Source organism: Hyla sarda, chromosome 10 (assembly GCF_029499605.1).
Source record: "Hyla sarda isolate aHylSar1 chromosome 10, aHylSar1.hap1, whole genome shotgun sequence".
In the NCBI taxonomy this organism is placed as follows: domain Eukaryota; kingdom Metazoa; phylum Chordata; class Amphibia; order Anura; family Hylidae; genus Hyla; species Hyla sarda.
The window spans coordinates 50,860,511-50,883,699 of record NC_079198.1 but is presented as its reverse complement, the minus strand read 5'-3'; the positions used below and the strand labels follow the sequence as shown (position 1 = coordinate 50,883,699).

General features: G+C 44.1%; 1 protein-coding gene across 4 annotated transcripts in view; it reads left to right on the top strand.

The window, feature by feature from the left end:
* Positions 1-1,785: 1,785 nt before the first annotated feature.
* LOC130294008 (serine/threonine-protein kinase SBK2-like) overlaps positions 1,786-23,189 on the top strand; it is a 127,023-nt gene continuing 105,619 nt past the window's right edge. The window contains exons 1-4 of one of the 4 annotated variants that reach the window (XM_056543363.1): positions 1,786-2,336; positions 20,013-20,066; positions 20,254-20,324; positions 22,354-22,579. In XM_056543363.1, the coding sequence (XP_056399338.1) occupies positions 22,533-22,579 (47 nt within the window). In that variant the 5' untranslated portion in view covers positions 1,786-2,336; positions 20,013-20,066; positions 20,254-20,324; positions 22,354-22,532. Of the gene's footprint in view, positions 2,337-20,012; positions 20,067-20,253; positions 20,373-22,353; positions 22,580-23,189 lie in introns of all 4 variants that reach the window. The other 3 variants (XM_056543364.1, XM_056543365.1, XM_056543366.1) reach the window with 3 other exon arrangements.

Sequence of the window (23,189 nt, the reverse complement as noted above, 5' to 3'; positions counted from 1 at the left end):
GTAAGTATAGGCAGCCCGGGCAGCCCCGCCCCCTTCCCCTTAGGTATAGGCAGAGTTACCCCCCCTTCCCTATAGGCAGAGTTACCCCTCTTTCCCTATAGGTGTAGGCAGAGTTACACCCCCCCTCCCTTTCCCATAGGTATAGGCAGAGTTACCCCCCTTTCCCTATAAGCAGAGTTACCCACCCCCCCCTCTTCCCCATAGGTATATGCATAGTTGGAAAAAAAAATGATGCTCATCTGAGGTCCCCCACAGCGATCTCCTCAGCAGCAGGGGCCTGGGTCTTCTCCCCTCCAAAGTACAGACGCCAAGGAGTGACGTCATCGGCGCCTGTACTGTGTGCTGCATGGGGGCGGAGGTCACGTTTCCTCTGTGTAAGCTGCAGATGCGGTTCACACAGAGGGGACGCCTTCTCCTGTATGTGTGTGTATGGCGCATACAGGAGAAGGCAGCGCTGTCTGCTGGGGATCTGGGACGAGTGTCCCGGATCCTCAGTAGTGGCGGCGGGCCCTTAACCCGGCCGGTCGGGGTCTACTTCCTGCGGGCAGTGAGCGGGGTCGGTCATGGAGCCCAGGTCCCCCTGATCACTGGGCCTCATACTGGGGTACTGCATGTACCCCCCTGATGGCGGCCCTGCCTAGAGGTCTTAAAAGGGGCAAAGTGGTAGTAGTGGAAGGCAATTAGGGAATTTTATAAGCCTGCTTGAAGAGATGTGTCTTTAGGGCACGTTTAAAACTGTGGATGTTGTGGTTGAGTCTGAGGGACAGAGGCATCGCATTCCAGAGAACTGGTGCAGCACAAGCAAAGTCTTGTAGACAGGAGTGAGAGGTTCCGGTTATAGAAGATTTTAGTGTTAGATCAGTAGCAGAGCAAAGAGTACGTGCTGGATGGTAGTCAGAGATATGAGAGGAGTTGTAGGGAGGTGCAGCACTGTGGAGAGCTTTGTGTGTGAGACTGAGGATTTTGTACTGTATTCTGGACTGAATGGGCAACCAGTGCAATAACTGGCACAGGGGGGAGGCATCGGTGAAACGGCTGTAGAGGAAGATGAGTCTGGCTGCGGCATTGACGATGGACTGGAGAGGGGAGAGTTTAGAAAAGGCAAGGCCTATTGGTAAAGAGTTACAATAGTGAAGGTGGGAGTGAATGAAAGCAATAATAAGAGTTTTAGCAGTTTCAATAGTGAGAAACGAGCGGATTCTAGAGATGTTTTTGAGATGCAGGTGATGAGAACGTGAAAGGGACTGAACATTAGACTTGTGCACGACCAAAAAATTCGTGTTTTTTTTTCGTTTCGTATATTTTCATATTAAAAAATTTCGGTTCTGTTGCACATTCGTTATCAAGTAATTAGTTTCATTCTGTTTTTCGGATGCATCCATATATTTTCGGATCCATTCGAAATAATTTCAGATGCATTCGTTATATCAGACTCGTTCATTATTTCGGACGCAATCGATACATTGGACGCATTCGTTACTTCGGACACATTCGTTATTTCGGGCGTATTCGTTTCACTTTCGAATTCGGCAGATTACATTATTCGTTTTATGTTGCTGTATTCCTAACGATTAACGAAAACAGCCGAAGTAAAGTTAGGCCAGGTCAGTCAGAGGCTCAGAGCTTTTACCCAGTGGCCCAGATTTATCAAACTGTGTGAGAGAAAAAGTGGAGTGGTCTGGTCTCCCATAGCAACCAATCACAGTTCAGCTTTCACTTTACCAGAGTTCATTATCTGACATGGGATTGGCTGTTGTGGTCACTCCCCTTTTTCTCTCACACAGATTGATAAATCTTGCCAGCGTGTACTGAGAGTGACAAATTGATTGTATTGTGCGTAAATTGTGTGAAAAAAACAATGTCTGGAATGAGAGAAATTGTGTCTGTGGTGTCTTAGAGAGAGGATGGTGAGGGTGAGCGTGCTGTTGTGAATGTGAGTGATAGAGCATGTGTGAGTGAGCGTGCTGTTGTGGATGTGAGTGATAGAGCAAGTGTGAGTGAGTGTGCGGATGACGTGTCTGAGTGTAGTGGTGGCGAGGAGAGGAGAAAAGAGGAGGAGTAGAGTCCGAGCAGGTCCAATCGCAAGACAAAGTGGTTGGACAATATCGGACTCTGGCAGTGGCAGCCACACATCTGAGTCTGAGAGTCTGCACTCAGTGGAAGTCCCACCAGCCAAAAAACAAAGAGGGCCGAAATTCACGGAGGCTGAGACTGTAGCACTGGTGGCTGCTGTTAGCACAGAAAAATCTGTGTTATTCAACACGACAGTGACCGGGTGAGGGAGAAAGTGTCCCAAGTTGGAAGTGGCACAGGACAGTTCTCAGCATCAGGCATCGGTGAGTAAATATTTCAGTATGATATCATCAATGTGTTGGCAAAGACATATTGCAAAGCATAAACTATGCTGGTCTAGGTCTAGGACAATACCATTCTATAACTTCTATTGTTTGTTACACATATGTCCTTTACCTCCTAGATTTGTAATTACATCTAGCGTATATCGATGTATCCGTGGTTGCGCCCCTAAAGCAAATGCTCCATAAGTGGGGAACCACCTTTCTTGCAAAAAAATAGTGGACTTGCTCATCTGCATAACTAATTATATATGCACGACATGAGGAAACACATATGAGGGGGCAATTTTTTTGTATTCTGACCCCTATAACTTTCTTAGTTCTCCTTATACGGTCCTGTATGATGCACCCCGGTCTGTAGTTTTTGACAGTACCATTTTTGTTTTAAAGGGGTACTCTGGTTGAAAACTTTTTTTTATTTTTTCTTAAATCAACTGGTGCCAGAAAGTTGATCAGATTCCATAAACCTTACAGTACGTATTAACTTGCTGCTGAATACTACATAGGAAATTCATTACTATTTGTAACCCAGAGCTCTCTGCTGATATAATGAGCACAGTGCTCTCTGCTGACATCTCTTTCCATTTTAAGAACTGTCCAGAGTAGGAGAAAATCTTCATAGCAAACATATGCTGCTCTGGACAGTTCCTAAAATGGACAGAGATGTCAGCAGAGAGCACTATGCTTGTGATGTTAGCAGAGAGCTCTGTGTTTGAAAAAGAAAATAATTTCCTCTTTAGCAGCTAATAAGTACTGGAAGGATTAATATATTTTTTTTATTATTAAAATTTACACATCTGCCTAATTTTCTGGCACCAGTTGATTTAAAAAAAAAAAAGTACCCCTTTAATGTGATATTTTTTAATGTATTTTTTATTTTTTTTAAGTCAGGAGTTGCAGTTAGTTACTACAACTACCATCAAGCCCTCACACATGTGGCTCATCAGCTGCTCCATAGATATTCCAACTCCCAGCATGTTGGACTATACTAGTATATAGTCTATAGGTCAGTGTTTCCCAATCAGGGGTGCCTCCAGCTGTTGCAAAACTACAACTCCCAGCATGTTGGACTATATAGTAGTATATAGTATAGGTCAGTGTTTCCCAACCACGGGGGCCTCCAGCTGTTGCAAAACTACAACTCCCAGCATGTTGGGAGTTGTAGTTTTGCAACAGCTGGAGGCACCCCTGGTTGGGAAACACTGACCTATGGACTATATACTAGTATAGTCCAACATACTTAGATTTGTAGTTTTGCAACAGCTGGAGGCACCCCTGGTTGGTAAACACTGACCTATAGACTATATTTTGCCATTTTCCGGGACTTGAAGGATTGGTTTGATAAACTAGTAAAGATAAAGAGGATAAGTCTGTCTATATCTGTGTAGTATGGTATAAATGCAGAAATATGAGCATTCAAGCAAAAGAACAAAATTGTTTCTCAACAAAAGTGTTTATTGTCATAAAACGGAAATGGTATGATAAACTTGAATAAACTATTTTATGTAAAACACAAAAAGGTACTATGACTGCAGGGCATCAGTAGTCAAAAAAATAAAAAAGCAGCAGCAGAGGCAGAACATCAACTTCAAGAAGTGGGAGCTGGAGTTGAAGAAGCACCTCCTGCCAGAGGCTCAGACATCCGAGGCAGAGAGATCTGGTGAGTAAAATGATATATGATTAATTATGTATTACAATAATATTAATTAATAAAACAACAAAAAAATAAAAATAAAAAATAACTATTAGAACTTATACAATAACTGGATTACTATATATTTGTATTTTTTTCCCCCCTAGCTCAATACTGATTCTTAAAGCATTCATGCCATTTGTAATGTTGGGACATGCAGATGTCAGGGAATCTAGTCTACCCCGTTGTTGTCCTATACTATCAGACCAAATAACGAAGTAGAGCAGGCCCCCATAGAGATTAATTAAATAATTAACATAGAGCATATCAGACAAAATGGCTGAACTGAACAGCATATACAGTGGTCCCTTAACATACGATGGTAATCCGTTCCAAATGAACCATCGTTTGTTCAAACCATCATATGTTGAGGGATCCGTGCAATGTAAAGTATAGGACAGTGGTCTACAACCTGCGGACCTCCAGATGTTGCAAAACTACAACACCCAGCATGCCCGGACAGCCAACGGCTGTCCGGGCACTGCAGGGAGTTGTAGTCTTGCAACAGCTGGAGGTCCGCAGGTTGAAAACCACTGGTATTGGAGGTTATACTCACCTTTCCCCACCGCTACTGACCGTCATCGCTTTTCACCGCTGCCCTGGATGTCACCTGCCATCGATGTCGCCGTGTCCCGACGCTCTGGCAAGGCCTCTGCTTCCCCGGGATTCTCGCTCTCCGTCGCCGCCATTACGTCGCTATGCAAGCCGCTCCTATTGGATGACAGGACGGCGTGCACAGCGACGTGATGACAACGATGAAGAGCGCTGACGATGCAGGGGATCCTGAAGAGGACGCGCCGGAGCCCCGAGGACAGGTAAGTTATGTTGAGAAATGGTCACATGATTGAAAGCCACCCCTTTCCTTAAGAATAAGATGGCAGCGAGTCAAAGGAATGAGACACACTGTAATGTCAACTTTTGACATGTCCACACAACTTGTAAATTTGTACTTTCTAATTCTATAATGATAGCAATGTGGATATTATGTAAATTACTCACCTAAATTGTCTATTGTGATAAAAAGCATGGTTAGCTATTTGCAATGGTGTATATTTGTGGTGTATAATGGTGTATAACATTTATAGGGTTAGATGACAAATATACACCAGTACAATAACTTAATTATTATATTGTTAAGCCTTAGGGAGAGTGTGTTGTGTATCATGTAATGATCAATAACACAACTGCTTTCAGTCACTTGATTTTTATTTTAAAATACCTTCTTTTCTTTTTTTTTTTTCTTCTTTTTTTTTTTTAAGATCAACAAGGCCAGGCTTCATTAAGGAGTCACAATCAGAGAGCCGGAGGGATGTTGAGGCAGATGATAATGTGCCAGTACCTGAGGAGGACATGGGCCAACCCCTGAGCTCAGCTGCCTGTTTACCAGCTATCCCCAGTCCACCAGTCCACTCTCTCCAACCCCAGCACCCACATCTGTCTCAATGGACACGTACCTTAGGGTACTCCAAGAAAGGGACATGTTGTCCAGGGAGACCAGGCACCTTGCACGGGAGATGCAACGCTTGAATAGGACCATGCACCGACTTCACCGTCGGCAGGCTGATGACTTCCAAGTGATGTTGGCCCGGGTCAGCCAGCAGCACCTTCAGGCCACAGCACAGCTAAGGGTGGACCTCCTGTCGGCAATATCAAGAATCAGCCAATCACCTCCATTGGCTGACACCAGCAGCAGCAACAACGGGGCACCTTCACAAACCTAAAAGATTAAAGAATCATTATTTTTAGGCTGGTTGACAGTTTTGCTATGTTAGAAATGTTGGCAATGTTCAGGTTTATTGTATTACCTCTGTATTCTATTACCAAAGTTTCATGTTGACTTGTATATTGTAGCCTTTTACAAAATGGTGCCAAATCCTGCCTACAATATAAACATGCAATTGGTATGATTATGCTGGCTGATTGTAGACAGCAGGCATACAAGGCAAAAAATGATGATTACAGTTGTTAGTTATTGCTACATTTGCATTCAAGGCCTTTGCCATCAAAATATTTAAAAAATTGTAGGTAAGAAACAATTGATCTCCTGTTGTGGTGTCTACATGATTGATGATAACTTTGATAGCAGAGCACAGATTCCACCAGTGCATGAAATGTGTATTGCAATAGTACCTCTAATTTATTCCACAGGCAGACCATGACATTAAAAAAAAGATTTTATGAGTCTCTGACTCAACAGTTGGAGAGGTGGGGTCCTGAGGCATTGTGAACCTGGGTGTAATGTCCGTTTATTTGTTTTTGCATTTTCCCGTTTCAGGCCCTGTTCAGACATTGTTTTTCATGCATTATCTGTTTTCTGTGCTTTTCTTCCAGGCGTGGAAGAGTTAAGCCTTTCACACATGTGTTAGGCGGGTGTGGCTTTATAACTCCAGCTCAGTCTGTATTCTTGTTTTCCTTTTTTGTCTGGTATCAACTTAGTAATATATATTGTGTTTTTACGCCCCTGCACTTTAGCGCAGGAAGGGACCGGCTATAAGTTGTCGACTCACCGTTTAGGGTGAGTGGGCAAGTAGGCAGGGAGAGCGGTTTTAGAGTCAGTTTATGGCTCACTCTCCCTATCCCATGGTCGGTCCATGACACTGGGCCCCGCTTTTCGAAATGTTGAGACACAGCCATATTGTCTTTTTAAGTGTAATGGTCCACCTGGAAATTAAAGTTAAAGGGGTATTCCGTCCAACAGCATTTTATCCCCTATCCAAAACTGGGGGTCCTTAAGGACCGGGGGGTTTTCCAGTTTTGCACTTTCGTTTTTGCTCCTTGCCTTTAAAAAATCAAAACTCTTTCAATTTTGCACCTAAAAATCCATATGATTGCTTATTTTTTGCGCCACCAATTCGCCTTTGTAATGATGTCAGTCATTTTGCCCAAAAATCAACAGTGAAACGGAAAAAAAATCATTGTGCGACAAAATTGAAAATAACCCGCAGTTTTGTAACTTTTGGGGGCTTCCGTTTCTACGTAGTACATTTTTCGGTAAAAATGACACCTTATGTTTATTCTGTAGGTCCATACGATTAAAATGATATCCTACTTATATATGTTTGATTTTGTCGTACTTCTGGAAAAAATCATAACTATATGCAGGAAAATTAATACGTTTAAAATTGTCATTTTCTGACCCCTATAACTTTTTTATTTTTCCGCGTATGGGGCGGTATGAGGGCTCATTTTTTGCGCCGTTATCTGAAGTTTTTAACGGTACCATTTACATTGATAGGACTTATTGATCGCTATTTTTTCATGATATAAAAAGTGACCAAAAATGCACTATTTTGGACTTTTGAATTTTTTTGCACGTACGCCATTGACCGTGCGGTTTAATTAACGATATATTTTTATAATTCGGACATTTCCGCACGTGGTGATACCATATATGTTTATTTTTATTTACACTGTGTTTTTTTTTATGGGAAAAGGGGGGTGATTCAAACTTTTAATAGGGAAGGGGTTAAATGATCTTTATTCACTTTTTTTTCACTTTTTTTTTGCAGTGTTATAGCTCCCATAGGGACCTATAACACTGCACACACTGATCTTTCACATTGATCACTGGTTTCTCATAGGAAATCAGTGATCGATGATTCTGCCGCTTGACTGCTCATGCCTGGATCTCAGGCACTGAGCAGTCATTCGGCGATCGGACAGCGAGGAGGCAGGTAGGGACCCTCCGGCTGTCCTGCAAGCTGTTTGGTATGCCGCGATTTCGCCGCGGCTATCCCGAACAGCCCACTGAGCTAACCGTCAGTTTTTACTTTCACTTTTAGCCGCGTGGCTCAGCGTGCGGCTAAAGGGTTAATAGCGCGCGGCACCGCGATCAGTGCCGCGCGCAATTAGCGGCCGGGTCCCGGCTTCACTATGACACCGGGCCCGCCGTGATATGATGCGGGGTCACCGTGGGACCCCGCATTATATCACGGGAGCGGGACCAGGGACGTACTCATACGTCCTTGGTCCTTAAGGGGTTAAGGTACTAAAGCTATACATTTATTACACTGTGACTTTTAATATGCTGCTGGGATCTGTGCTCCATTTAATAGAGGTCACTTAAGTGTCAGATGCATTGTAAAGCACAACTGTCATTTAGGGGGTACTCCGGCGCTTATCCCCTATCCAAAGGATAGGGGATAAGATGCCTGATCGCGGGGGTCCCGCCGCTGGGGACCCCCCTCATCTTGCATGCGGCACCCCAGTTAAAATCAGTCTCCGGGGACTGATTTTAACTGGGGTGTAGCATGCAAGATCACGGGGGTCCCCAGCGGCGGGACCCCCGCGATCAGGCATCTTATCCCCTATCTTTTGGATAGGGGAGAAGATGTCTAAGCGCCGGAGTACCCCTTTAAGAAAAAAAATGGGTCATTTACTTACCACTGATTTGCTGAACTCCTTTACCACATAAATGGATGTCCTTGTTGTATCCACAAAAATGTCCACTAAATCCTAAAAGAAGGAGGGAAAGATATAAATTAAATAGAAATCATTAGCATTCTAAATGTAATGTTAAGAGGCTAAGGGGAAGATTGACAGACCACTAACCTGTTTGATGGTGCTGTTCACTTTCTTAACTTTTTCAAACAACTGATAACACAACGGGATCCAACATTCCAACTTGTAACCAAGAACTTCAACTTTTAACTTGAACTGTAGAACTCATAACTAATTTGTGTCAAAGCTTAGGGCAGGGTATCCCAGCTTGGGCATGTTTACTTTAAGAAAAGTCATCTGCTCCATAACCTGAGGGGCCAGCTGTGAACGCTATGGGCAGAGAATATTGCCAGTGACTGAAAATACCCGTTCACTTTGCACAGAGGTTGGGGGGCAGGATAGGAGCTCCTGGGCCACCATGTAGAGAGCAGGCCAAATTGCCCTCCTTTCATCCCAGTACTTGAGACTATCCGCTGTAGGTGCCAGATGGGGTTCAGACAAATAACTTTTTACAGTCTCTGCAACCTTATCTCTCGGTATCCTTGAGGGTTGTCTGGTGTGTCTGACCAAGGTTTGCAAAGTTTCTGCCCAAAAGTCAGCATCTCTTGATGAGTGTCCAGCAGTGTTTGTGATGGGTGATGATGATGACATTGCAGGCTCATCCTCCTCTTCTTCTTCATCATCATCATCATCGTCCCTCTCTGACGGCACAATCAAGTGTCTTTGCCTGTCACACACCCTGTTGATTAATTTCTCTCTCCAGCTTGTTAGGGAATTGGCTTGGAGTGCCATTTTGCCCTTAATTCGGGGGTCACACATGGTGGCAAGCATCAATTAAGGGCAAGCATCAGTGAGCTCTGTGATCCTCCAGTTTAATTGTCCATGCAGTCTCCTGACATGTGTGGCAACATCAGGTACTATGTATCCTCCAGGCAAGTTTTCTCTATGGTTGAGGATGGCATCCATTTTGTTAACAAGATGGGTAAAGAGGAGGATGACTTGAGACTTGACTTAGGTTTTCTGTGGCTGCACGAAAGGGGCTTAGTACAGTCACCACCCGAGCTATTATTTTCCACTCCTCCCTGCTAAGTGGTCTGGTCACATCGATGACATGCTCATGTGACATTGCATGTATTGCTTTTTGTTGCTCCAGAATTCTTTCAAGCATGTCCAATGTAGAATTCCACCTGGTGCTTACATCCTGCTTTAGGCGGTGTTGAGGAAGACCTGCCTTAATCTGCTCCTGCCTGAAAATGTGATTGGCCTTCACACTTCTATGAAAATGGCCTGCAATTTTCCTACAGGAGTCTAACACTTCAGAGAGCTTTGTATTGCTCTCAGTGGTGTCATCTATACCTGCCTTTACTACAAGATGGAGGACATGGGCGGAGCATCGGACACCAACAAATTTGCCATCCCGCAGTGCTTTTAACATATTGGCTGCCCCATCAGTGACCACAAACCCCATCTTCACCTTTGTATTTGCCTGCTCCCCAAGCCACTCTGCCACCATTTTCTGTAAAGCATGTGTTATGTTATGCGAGCTGTGCTGCTCATCTAAAACCTCTGCATGCAGTAGGAATGAGCGGTGCCCCTGATTTTGTTTTTCTACAACACCAGCTCCTGTGCTTCTTGGCCCTGATGTAATTTGGGCTGGTTCCATTACAATTGGCTGCCACCAGTGTGCTGTTAGTGATAAGAAGGCATGCTGCCCACTGGGAGCACTCCACAAGTCTGTGGTGAAATGTACTGACTGTCCTGTGGCTCTGCCTAGCTTCTGTTTTATTAACTCCACAAAAGATTTATGTAAGGAGGGTACTATACTGCGACTAAAGGTGGTACGGGATGGAATTAGATACTGGGGTGCAACTGCCTGCATCAGCCGTTTAAACGGTTCCCCCTCCACCATGTTAAAGGGAGCTCCCCCGATGGCTATGAGCTCACCAATGAGGTGGGTAATTTTACAGGACTGCTGTCTTGAAATCCCCCTGGAATGAAATCCACTAAATTGATCCAAGGTGGGCTGTTTTGATTGACTGGGGTCAACAGCTTCACCTCTGTGCCCCTTGTCCAGGTTATCTGAGCTGATGATAGCACTGGAACTAGCACTACTTGCCCTTTTTTTACTGGGCGGAGGTGACAACAACCCACTGTCTTCTCTTAACAGGACTGGCTTGTGGTGTGTGCGCAAATGGTGATTCATACCAGAATTAGTCAGATGCCCTATAACTCTAGCACGACCGACTTCCCTGCCACATAGCTCACATTTAGCTGATCTACCATCACTAACTATTGAAAAATGCTCCCAAACTTTAGATTTCCGTCTGGAACCGGGTTGTGCAGATGGGGCATTTTCTGGGAGGGGATTGCTTTTGGAAGCTGGAGGTCTTGTACTGGGGACGGTGGCACTACTTGAATGGGAGGGTGGTGTATCCATTACAACTAAAGAGCCAGAGGATGATGGTGGTGATGATTCTGGAAGGTCAGTTGTAAATAGGAGTGGCGATACAGGACTTTGATATTGTTCAGGACTGGACACATGTATTAAATCAAGGGGTACCTCCTCTTCTATGCTTCCAATGTCTACACCTTGAAGAGGCGCACTTAAATGCATTATGTCCATGTCCGATTGTGAGCCCTGCTGCTTGTTTCCCTCTCCTTCTTGGTGTATAACAGATTGCGAGACATTAAGGGCCACAGTAGCAGCACTAGTGGTGGCTGTCTTATTTTTTTCTTGGATATAATGATGAGTATGGCCACTTGATGAAGCATAGGACTTTGCTGCAGGCCTTGCTGCTGATCCTCTTTTGTAAAAAAGTGCAGGTGTTACCTTAGCTTGTTTGCCTTTTGTCTCTGTGCCAGAAGCCAGAAGTTATCATCAGGTAAACCGTCCATTTCTGCCATTCCAGTGACTCACTCCATACACTGCAACAGTAACACCACCAGCCAAAGTCTCACAGGACTACCTCACAACTGAATAAAACAGCCTCACTGTCTGCAATACAGTAGGGATCGAATGGAATAAGCAAATTGGCTAAAAGTTACCATATGACAATGAACACCGATCATGTGACCTCCCAAGGACCAATTAAATGAATTTAGAATTCTTTCTTTACTTTCGTTTACGGACAACGAACGCATTCATTATTCACCGAATGTATTCGTTATTTACCGAACGCATTTGTTATTTGGCTATTCGTATTATCGTATTAATATTCGTTAAATATAACATTCGTGCCGAACTGAATTGCACATGTCTACTGAACATAGGGAGTGAAGGACAGATCAGAGTCTAGTATAACTCCAAGACAGCTAGCTTGCTGCCTGGGAGTTATGGTAGTACCACATACAGAGATGGAAATGTCAGGTTTAGGTACATCAGTTAATGGGGAAAAAATAAGAACTTGTTTTAGAAAGATTAAACAAACACTGTTTACATCTGTCTGTATGGAACATAGTAGTGGCTTACCAGGGGGTGCATTTCACAGGGATCATCCCTGTTATTACATTATTCGTAATTATTATCTTGGTTTCAGCAAACAACACCGTTTACATCTGTGTGTTTGGTAAATAGTAGTGCCTTACCAGGCGGCGCATTTCACAGGAATCAGCCCTGTTAATACATTTTACTTAATTATTATATGGGTTTAAGCAAACACCGTTTACATCTGTCTGTTTGGAACATAGTAATGCCTGAACAAGGGGGTGCATTCACAGCCCATCCTGCCCAGGCGGCAAAAAAAGAGAAAACAAACTTTCACTTACCTTCCTACGTTCCCCCGGAGTTCCGCAACAGCTGATCGGTCAGCCGGGTTGTCTGCTTCCTACTTCCTTCAGTCTGGGACGTCACATGGAGCTTCAGCCTATCACTGGCCGAGGCAGCACATCGCTGCAGCCGTGTGACATCTCGGGCTAAGGGAAGCAGACAGCCTTGCTGACCGATCAGCTGTTGCGGAGCTCCGGAGGAATATAGGAAGGTAAGTAAAACTTTGTTTTTTCTATTTTTGCAGCCCAGGAGGATGGAATAGGAATAGTCCGCACCGGACATCTCCTTTAATGTGTCATTTGTGATTATATTGGTTTCAGCAAACATTGTTTACATCTGTCTGTTTGGGACATAGTAGCGCCTTATGAGGGGGTGCATTTCTCAGGGATCAGCCCTATTAACCCCTCGCTGCAAATGGACGTGTATATATACGTCCATTCCTGATCACTGCGCCACGAGTGTGCGAGCCTGGTATTGGCCCTGTTGTTTGCATAAGGGATGAGGAACACATTGGGGGAGTGTAACAATCCTATGGGCTCACCTGAGTTAGAGGACCGCTGGCTGGAGGTAGGAGTGGAGCCCAGTGGCAAGGACCGCAGGCAGGTAGTAAGTGCAGGAAGTCTGGCAGAGGCGTAGTCAGTAGGCAGGCGGTGGGTCAGGGCAGGCAGCAATAAGCGTGGTCAGACAATCCAGATGGCAACGGTGGTAGGAGTTCAGTAAGTAGGGACAAAGCAGAAGAGTAGTCGGTAGGCAATTCCTGGTCAGCAGTGGACTTCAGTAGTAGCAAGAGCAGCAGATGAGGAGAAGCTTGATCAAGGCTCAGGAGCTCAATAATCAGCAAGCTAGAGTGCAAGGGGCTGGACTTATATAGGGAAGTACCAGGTGTGGGGAATCAAGGGTGATGAGCAAGACTTGGCAAGACTGAGGTTACATAATAGGTTTCAGGAAGGAATGTCCAGAGAAGACGGTAGCCTAGTAAGCAGGGCTACTGCCTGGGATGTGGCTGGTCACGGGTTCGAATCCTGACAGTACTCCCCCCCCCCTTCCAAGGTGACCTCCGGGCACCGCAGGGGCAGGCTTACCGGGGTGCCGTTGGTGGAACTCTTTTACCAGTCTGGGGGCGTGGATATTTTCTTCTGGCTCCCAGGAGTTATCCTCGGGAGGGTAACCCTCCCACCCAATTAGGTATTGTAGTCTTCCCCTGTGGATCCTGGAGTCGAGGATCTTTGCGACCACGTATTCTTCTTCACCCTGTACCCTCACGGGTGGTGGAGGGGGCGAGTGGCGGCCTGTGAAGGTGTTCTCCACGTATGGCTTGAGGAGTGAGCAATGGAAGACAGGGTGCACCCTAATGGAGTCCGGAAGGTCAATCCGGAACGTGACCTCGTTGATTTGTGCGGTGATCCGGAAAGGACCCATGTATCTTTGGGCCAACTTTTTGGAGGGGACCTTCAATCTGAGGTTCCTGGTGGACAGCCACACCTTGTCTCCCACATGGAAGCCCGGGGTGGGTTTGCGACGTCTGTCTGCTCCCTGTTTAAAACGCCTCTGGGTGAGCTGGAGGTTGTCTATAATGTTCTTTTGTGCCTCCTGTAGGGTTGTTACGCGTTCGGCCACTGCTGGGAGGGTGGAGGCGATGGGCAGGTGGGGAATGAATACCGGGTGCGAGCCTGTGTTAGCAAAGAAGGGGCTGTGCTTGGTTGAGCTGCGCTCAGCATTGTTGTAGGCGAACTCGGCCGTGGGGAGATGGTCAAGCCAGTCATCCTGCAGGTGGGAGCTGAAACAGCGTAGGTACTGCTCTAGGGTCTGATTAGTTCTCTAAGTCTGCCCGTTTGACTGAGGGTGGAAAGCGGAGGACAGGTTTACTTTAACCCCGAGTGCCAGGCAGAAGTTCTTCCAGAACTTTGAGGCAAATTGTACGCCTCGGTCAGAGACCACTTCGTCCGGGATCCCATGCAGCCTGAAGACCTCTCTGAGAATTAGATCGGCCGTCTGTTTGGCGGTGGGTATGCCTTTGTAGGGAATGAAATGGGCCATCTTGGTGAGACGGTCGACCACGACCAGGATGGTGTTCATCCCTTTTGAAGGAGGAAGGTCTACCACAAAGTCCATGGAGATCGAGCCCCAGGGGCGGGAGGGAATAGGGAGGGGTTGTAACAGACCCATGGGAGAGGAACGAGGAGTCTTATTGTGGGCACAGACCGCGCATGAGGAGATGTACCTCTTGATGTCCTCCTTGTATGTTGGCCACCAGAAGGAGCGGGAGAGAAGCTCCTGGGTCTTTCTTGTGCCAAAATGGCCGGCCAGCTTGGAGTCATGGTTGAGTTTGAGCACTTCGAGCCGTGCGATTTCTGGTACATATAGTTGTAGGTCCTGATGAAACCAATGGCCGTTCTTAAACGTAAGGCTGATATTCCCTGTGGGGTGGGCGAGGAAGGGGTCATTTTCATATCCTTCTTTGATTGTGCCCAGGAGTTCTTTAGAATAGGTGGCCCCTACGACCCTTCTCTCGGGTAATATGTTATCTTGGCCCTTGTTACTCTGTGAGGGCTCGGAAAACATTCTGGAGAGGGCGTCAGCCTTGCCGTTTTTTGATCCGGGACGATAGGTGATGAGAAAGTTGAAGCGGGAAAAGAATAGGCTCCATCTGGCCTGTCTGGCCGAGAGTCTCTTAGCGCTGCGGATGAACTCGAGGTTCTTGTGGTCAGTTAGTACGATTATGGGGTTGGTGGCTCCCTCCAGCAGGTGTCTCCACTCGGAGAAGGCATCCTTGATCGCCAATAGTTCTTTGTTCCCAATGTCATAGTTCTTCTCGGAGGGGGACATCTGGCGGGAGAAAAATGCACATGGGTGTAATAGCATTCTCTCCCCTGTCCGTTGTGACAAAACTGCCCCCACCGCAGAGTCTGATGCATCCACTTCGACTGTAAATGGGAGCTCGGGGTTCGGGTGGATTAAGATTGGGGCAGAAGTGAAGAGGAGTTTCAGCTTGGTGAAGGCCTCCTGGGCCTCGGGTGTCCAGGAGAAGGGGACTGCCTTCTTGGTGAGTTGGGTGATTGGTGCTATGACCTTGGAGAAGTTCCGGATAAACTTCCGATAGAAGTTGGCGAAGCCAATGAATCTTTGTATCTCCTTCTCGTTTTTCGGAACGGGCCAGTTCATTACAGCTTGGACCTTCCCAGGGTCCATACTTATGCCCTCTGGGGAGATGATGTATCTGAGGAACTGAGTGGTGGTTCGCTCAAACTCACATTTCTCTAGCTTGATGTAGAGAGAGTTCTGTCGGAGTCTCTGCAGTACCCTGCAGACGTGTTCGCGGTGCTGCTCGAGGTCTTCAGAGAAGATCAAGATGTCGTCCAGGTAAACGACTACAAACAGATCCAGCATGTCCCTGAGGACGTTGTTAATGAAGTGCTGGAATGTGGCGGGAGCATTGCAGAGTCCGAAAGGCATGACCAGGTACTCGAAATGACCATAGCGTGTCCGGAAAGCTGTCTTCCATTCGTCCCCAGGGCGGATTCGGACGAGGTTGTAGGCCCCTCGAAGGTCGAGTTTAGTGAAGATCTTCGCTGCCCGGAGTCTCTCAAGGAGTTCTGAAATCAGTGGGAGCGGGTACCGATTTTTTACGGTTATGTAGTTAAGCTTTCTGTAGTCTATGCAGGGAAGCAGGGAGGAGTCTTTTTTCTCTACGAAGAAAAAGGGGGCTCCCGCAGGGGAGGTGGAGGGCCGGATGAACCCCTTTCTCAGGTCCTCGTCCAGGTACTCTTTCAGAGCCTTGAGTTCAGGCTCTGAGAGGGAGTAGATACTGCAAAAGGGTATTTCGGCCCAGGGCAACAGTTCTATAGGGCAGTCGTAGGGTCGGTGTGGTGGCAGCTTGTCTGCGTTTTTCTTTTCGCAGACATCCTGGAACTCGCGGTATTGAGGGGGTAGCAGATCCTTGACCGATAGTTTTGAGATGTTGGTGTCTTCGGGTGGAAGGACGGGTTTGTGGGAGCAATTTAGCGAGCAGAACTCGGACGGGAATCGTATGCAGCGGGTTTCCCAGTCCACCGAGGGGTTGTGGGTGGCCAACCATGGGATGCCCAAGATCACTGGGAACTTCGGGGAGGCGATCAGAGAGAAGTGGATCTTTTCACAGTGATCTGGTTCTATGAGGAGTTGTAGTTCAGTGGTCTCGTGAGTGGCCGGCCCCGAGGAGAGTGGGGATCCGTCAACGGTTTCCAGGTCAACGGGGGCTGCCTTGATTGTCAGTGGAATGTTTTTTTCGCGGGCGAAGGTTAAATCCATGAAGTTGCCTCCCGCCCCGGAGTCTAACATCGCTGAACAGGAAAGTTGTCGCCCCTCAATGTCGATGAGGATGGGGACGATGAAGTGGGATCCATGAGCCGCCGTGTTGTTATTTTCGGGGGCTGCAGGCGGAGTTGGAGTCTGTAATCGCTCCTTTAGCTCCGTGACGGCAATAGTCTTTCGGATCTTATGAGGACATTTGATGGCAAAATGACCTGGCTCCCCACAGTAGAGGCAGAGATTTTCGGCCAGCCTTCTCTCCTTCTCAGCTGTGGATAGAGACCTACGTAGAGCGTCGACCTGCATAGGTTCAGTTACTGACTGGGGGTCGCGCTGGGTGGTGGAAGAGAAGGAGTAAGTGGGTCTGTGGTCCGAGGACCAGAGTCTTTCTTTTTTCCTCTCGGAGAGTCTTTGATCTATCCGGATGCATAACTGAATGAAGTCATCCAGATCGTCCGGGGCCTCAACTCTGGCGAGTTCGTCCTTTATTAATTCGGACAGGCCTCGCCGGAATTGGCTTCTCTGTGCTGCTGGGTTCCAGGTGGTGTCCGTGACCCAACGGCGAAACTCGGCGGTGTATTCGGCGACGGAGCGTCTCCCTTGCCGCAGACCATGTAGTCGCGCCTCGGCTGTCGCACAGCGGTTGGGGTCATCAAAGACTTGACTCATGGCGGTGATGAAGTTGTTAAGGTTGTCCAGGAGGTGACTGTTAGTCTCTACGTATGGTGATGCCCATGCTAATGCTTCATCCGTCAGGAGATTGACCACAAATAGCACCTTCTTTTTCTCGGTGGTGAAGGGGGCCGGGTGCATTTGAAAATAGATGCGGCATTGGTTTAGAAACCCCCGATACTGGCATCTGTCGCCGCTGAATCTTGATGGGAGTGGCATGCGGGTGTCTGCGGACGCACCGCGGACGTCCAGGAGTTGCCTCTGTAGTTCAATAATCTCCCTCTGTTGGCTTTGGACTACGCCTTGGAGCTGGGCAAATTTCTCCTGAAATGTAGTGCCAAATTCTTGAAGTTCGGAGACCTGCTTACGCAGAGTGGCCATTGCGGACTCCATAGTGTGGCTGATTATTCTGTAACAATCCTACGGGCTCACCTGAGTTAGAGGACCGCTGGCTGGAGGTAGGAGTGGAGCCCAGTGGCAAGGACCGCAGGCAGGTAGTAAGTGCAGGAAGTCTGGCAGAGGCGTAGTCAGTAGGCAGGCGGTGGGTCAGGGCAGGCAGCAATAAGCGTGGTCAGACAATCCAGATGGCAACGGTGGTAGCAGTTCAGTAAGTAGGGACAAAGCAGAAGAGTAGTCGGTAGGCAATTCCTGGTCAGCAGTGGACTTCAGTAGTAGCAAGAGCAGCAGATGAGGAGAAGCTTGATCAAGGCTCAGGAGCTCAATAATCAGCAAGCTAGAGTGCAAGGGGCTGGACTTATATAGGGAAGTACCAGGTGTGGGGAATCAAGGGTGATGAGCAAGACTTGGCAAGACTAAGGTTACATAATAGGTTTCAGGAAGGAATGTCCAGAGAAGACGGTAGCCTAGTAAGCAGGGCTACTGCCTGGGATGTGGCTGGTCACGGGTTTGAATCCTGACAGGGAGATTTATCAAAGCCTGTGCAAAGGAAAAGTCCACCAGTTGCCAATATCAACCAATTAAAATTGATTCTTTCATTTTCCAGAGGCCTTTTGAAAAATGAAAAAAGCAATCTGATTGGTTGCTATGGACAGCTGGTCAACATTTCCTCAATTAAGGTTTTGATAAATCTCCCCCATGATGTTTTGCCTTTTCCTGGATCAACACTATAGGGTAGAAGGTTAACACACTAGGGTAATGGACTGAACTAGATGGACCTATATCTTTTTCCAGGCATACAAAATGAAAAGATTCCTTTTAGTATATAAAAAAGTATGTTTTGTACAGCTTTGAGAACAGAAATTATACATATATAGGTATTATCTAAGCAACAATAAATGAAATTTACACCATACAAAAACAAACAAACACTATTAATAGACTCATGTTATTATACTTTTCATTTCTTAATAAAATTATATTACATAATATAAAATATGAATCATTGCAAATTATTCAATATAAACAAGTAAACTATGATATCCATCATCCCCCACTGTGTCATATGATCATTCCTGGAAAAAGTTAGTATGTTTGTTGGACATAAAAGGAACTTGTGCTACTGTTCACTGAACTGTCATGTGGAAGACTACGAGAACTGGGAATGTAAGAAGCAATCCAGGAATTCTTTCATAATAGTACATGTTAGATAATGAGCTGTTTGCACACATGTTAAGTGCTAAGGTCAAGTCATCAAAACTTTCCATTTATAAACTGCTTGCACACTAACATCTCATTTTGCATGCTTTGTCCTATTCTTCAAGGGCTCTAGTACATTGTGTTATTGTATTAAAAAAAAAACACATATTAAAAACTCGCACACTATAAAATTGGTATTTTATAGTATCATGTTTGGTTTTAGGCAGTGTTTTTAGTCTCCTTCTCCTATTCATGCCATTTTTGATATCCTATAGAGAAGCCTATGAGAGTATGCCGCATGCAGATTTAAAAAATAAAAATAAAAAAATAAAAAAGTTTTTTTTTTCTTTTTTGCAAAAGTGTGTGTAAAACCAGCCTAATAAATACAAATTGTTCTATTATATGTTTCTGACTTTATATTATTATCCCTTCTTAGGCCCATTTCACACTATACATTCATCCATTTTTAAAGATTTGTTATATGTTCCGTTATGAGGACCCTGAAGATGCATGCACTATTTCTTCCGTTCTTTCTCCTGTCACAAAATAATGTCCACTATAACGGGCTTTGGTGGGTTAAAATGGATAATGTAAAAATACCATAGAATATAATGGGATTTTGTAACGGCTGTTGATTGGTCGATTTTCAAGGTTTTCAGACTGGAACATATGACGGATCTTTAAAAACGGATGAATGTATAGTGTGAAAGCGGCCTTAATGTTTCAGAATTCTATGCAGTCTAAGAATGTTAGTATATTATATATTTTTACGGTAGAATAATGTTCTAAAATATAAATTCTTTATTGCATAGCTAGAAGAGGCATAAAATAAAATGTTGGAACACGGATAGCCAGATAGAGAAGATATTACTATAGTTAATGACAAAACTGTCATTATATTTTAAGTCTTTAGGTTGAAAATCTTAATATGTTTGTCTGTAACATTTTCTTTTACATAAAGGTTAACAGGTTTGAAATTTTCGGGTAAAATTGTGTTGGACTCCTTAGTAAAATATAAGAGACAACATTATTTTTATTTTTTTTGCAGAATAGAAAAAATTGTTAACATGTCACTGCTACAACATCCAGATTCCTTTATTTAATAACTTCTTTATTTCTAAATAGAAATAGTTTTACAGTATTGTTTGTGCTCCATGCTATGTTATGATTTTATTTATCTTAAATATCTCTTTAATATTTGCAGCTGAACAATAATTCATAAACAGTTCTTTAGACAACAGAATCAACTAACAAGCCAGTAAGTTAATACTTCCAACACAAAGGTTCCTATTTTTTTGTGATATATACATCTTCTCACTCTTTCAGATTTCTATACAGAATCTAAGAATGTTAACATATTATATATTTTTACTGTATAATAATGTTCTCAAGCAAAATATATTAAATCATGATTTTATACTAAAATATAAATTCTTTTTTTGCAGAAGGAGCATAAAAGGAGCATAAATTATAATTTTGAAACACAGATAGCCAGATGAAGAAAATATTATAATAGGTTACTGACAAAAATGTCATTATATTTCTAGCCTTTCGGTTGAAAAACGTAATATGTTTATTTATAACATTTTCTTTCACTTATTAGGTAACAGGTTTAACATTTTCAGTTTAACCCCTTACCTTCCCAGGGAGTATGGGAACATCCTAGGAAGGGGGGGGGGGCAGCTACAGAGCATGATTGTGACTTTGTAAAGTAAAACCTATATAAATTGGGTATTGTTGTAATCATATAGACCTACAGAATAAAGATAATGTGTAATTTTTACTATAAACTGCATTCCATATGTAATGCGCCTTGAACATTTTCTAGGCAGCATTACGGTAGCACCTGTGAGGCCATGCACCTATATTAGCCAACTCAGTTGGGGCTTGCAGTTTGCCTCCCTCCTCCCATTGTATGTGTGTTTAGCCACGCTGGAGGGTACCTGGGAGGACTCTGTGAGCCGACCTAATGCTACCGTAATTGCCCACTGGCCCCTGTTTTGCTTATCACGCACAGGTAGGTTTAGCGCTAGGTCCCGTGCCATTTGAGAAACCTTGGCATTGGTGTGCGGGCTCCGGTATGTCCTTCATATAAGGATATACTGGCGAATGTCTCAATTTTAACATCAGTGTTGAGGGATAGCCAATGTCACTGTATACATCTACCGCAGTAGTGCACCTAAATTCCTGTATTGTTTTGTGCTATGGGCAACTCAGCAAAGCTTACTCTAGATAGGTTTTGATAAATCTGCCCCATAACAAGTTCTGTTATTCTCATAGGCTGGCCATTTATTGTTGGTTAGCCATTCACAATTGTTTTTCTTTTAGGGCAGCTCTCACAAGCTGTTTTCAGGATATTTCATTTTATTTTGATCAAGTATATGTGCCATTTCTTCAATTTCTTTAGATTGTCTTGTCACACATTTTTTTTAAACTATTTGTTCATAGAATTGCTTTTTCGTTCAACATTGTTCCCGTCTCTAACTCTTAACTATCACTTAGTCAGGGCTTGAAAAATTCTAGCCAACAGGTCACATTGGCGACTGAGAATTTTATCCTGGCACCTTGGGGTACGTCAGCTTGAGCACCGGCAGCATCAGTGTATTGCACTTGGATACACCTGGGGGCTGATGTATTTCCTTTTAATCTTGTCTTGAGCCACTGTGTTAAGTAGGATGCTGCTGCAGAAGTACTGTCAGCTTCTAAAAAAAAATCACACATGCATCCTTTTAAATGCATATATAGACTCAATTGATCAAAGCATTCATACTGCAGACAGGTAGAATAAAGCATAATGTCCATACTTTTATACGGATGATTAATCCTTCATGTGTTTATTCAATTCTTGAAAATATATTCAGTATTCAGACATATGAGTGCCGTTATTCATAATGCAAGATGAAAATAGCATACCTCGGTCATGTGGAGAGAGAGACACGAGTACAAACCTGCCACGCTATGTTTCAGGGGGACGCCCCCTTAGTCATGCGCGAGCCCCTGAAATGTAGCGCGGCAGGTTTGTATTCATGTCTCTCCCCACCTGACCGAGGTATGCTATTTTAATCTTGCATTATGAATAACAGCACTCATATGTCTGAATGCAGAACATATTGTCAAGAATTGAATAAACACATGAAGGATTCATCATCCATATAAAAGTAAGGACATTATGCTTTATTCTACCTGTCTGCAGTACTAACGATTTGATTAATTGAGTCTATATATGTGTGAACAGGGTCCGTAGATCCCATGGATTCTATAGCGTTTGCCTGAAATCATTGACTTTCTATGTGCTATTGTGGTAACTATAGCATCCTTCAGTATTTGTTTCAGTACTTTGTTCAGTATCCTTTTACATGCAAACAGTTTCAAATGCACAGTTTATACCTGACAAAGGCCATCATTTTCAAATTAAGTACAGTTCATTATGAAACTATTAAGGCCCCAAAAGGTAAAAATGTAAAACAATGTGACAAACTATGTTTTTTCTTCCATAATACTCTTGATGGACTGTACAATTTAGCATTTCTCTGCTAATATTTTAGGAATAATATTCTTCAGAAGCTCTGTACTAGAGGTTAAATAGTTAACATGACATGAAATCGGAACTGAGACACAACATCCCTTCAGCTCTTTGGCAAATGCAGTAGAGTTGGTCAGAACAATTGGCAGAGAACCAGAATGGACGCATAGAAAGATAGATTGAAAGCACTTTCTGTAACAGATGCACAGGAGCACTAGTCATACAGAAGCAACTCATCAGGTGAAGAGGTGAGAAAATGTACAGGTAACAAATATCTGATATACGTAGCATTTAATTAAATACAATATTGTTTCTTATTATTTTTGCAGTTGGATGAGGTTCAGCATTATTCTTAAATGTAAAATTATTTAAATGTAAAAGTGACTATGCTGGATAGTTTTGTAATAAGCCATAGAACCTTACTAAGTGTAGGTTATTTAGTAACCTTACTTTGAGTTAGCTTGCTTAAATTAGCTTAAAGTTCAATTAAATTAAGTGGTTTATATTATATTTGAAAGGTTAAAAATGTTGTAAATATGCCTATTGTTGGTATTAAAAATTAGCATGTTGTTATTAAATTATCTCTATAAAAGCTTAATTTGCACAATTAATTTAACGTCTTATTTATTCAGCATTTGTTACATTCATACTGTACATGCTTGTTTTTTGTGGCTTCATATGCTGGCAAAATGTAGACAGTTTGAACAGGCTAAAGATGTGCTATTACATATTATTTGTCATAATGTACAGCAGCATGACTTATCCACAGTGTATGCCATACTTACCTAATAGATGTGGGTCTTACTTCTATGAAAAATATAGTGTCATATTTTGATAAACCTACCAAAATTATTTTAA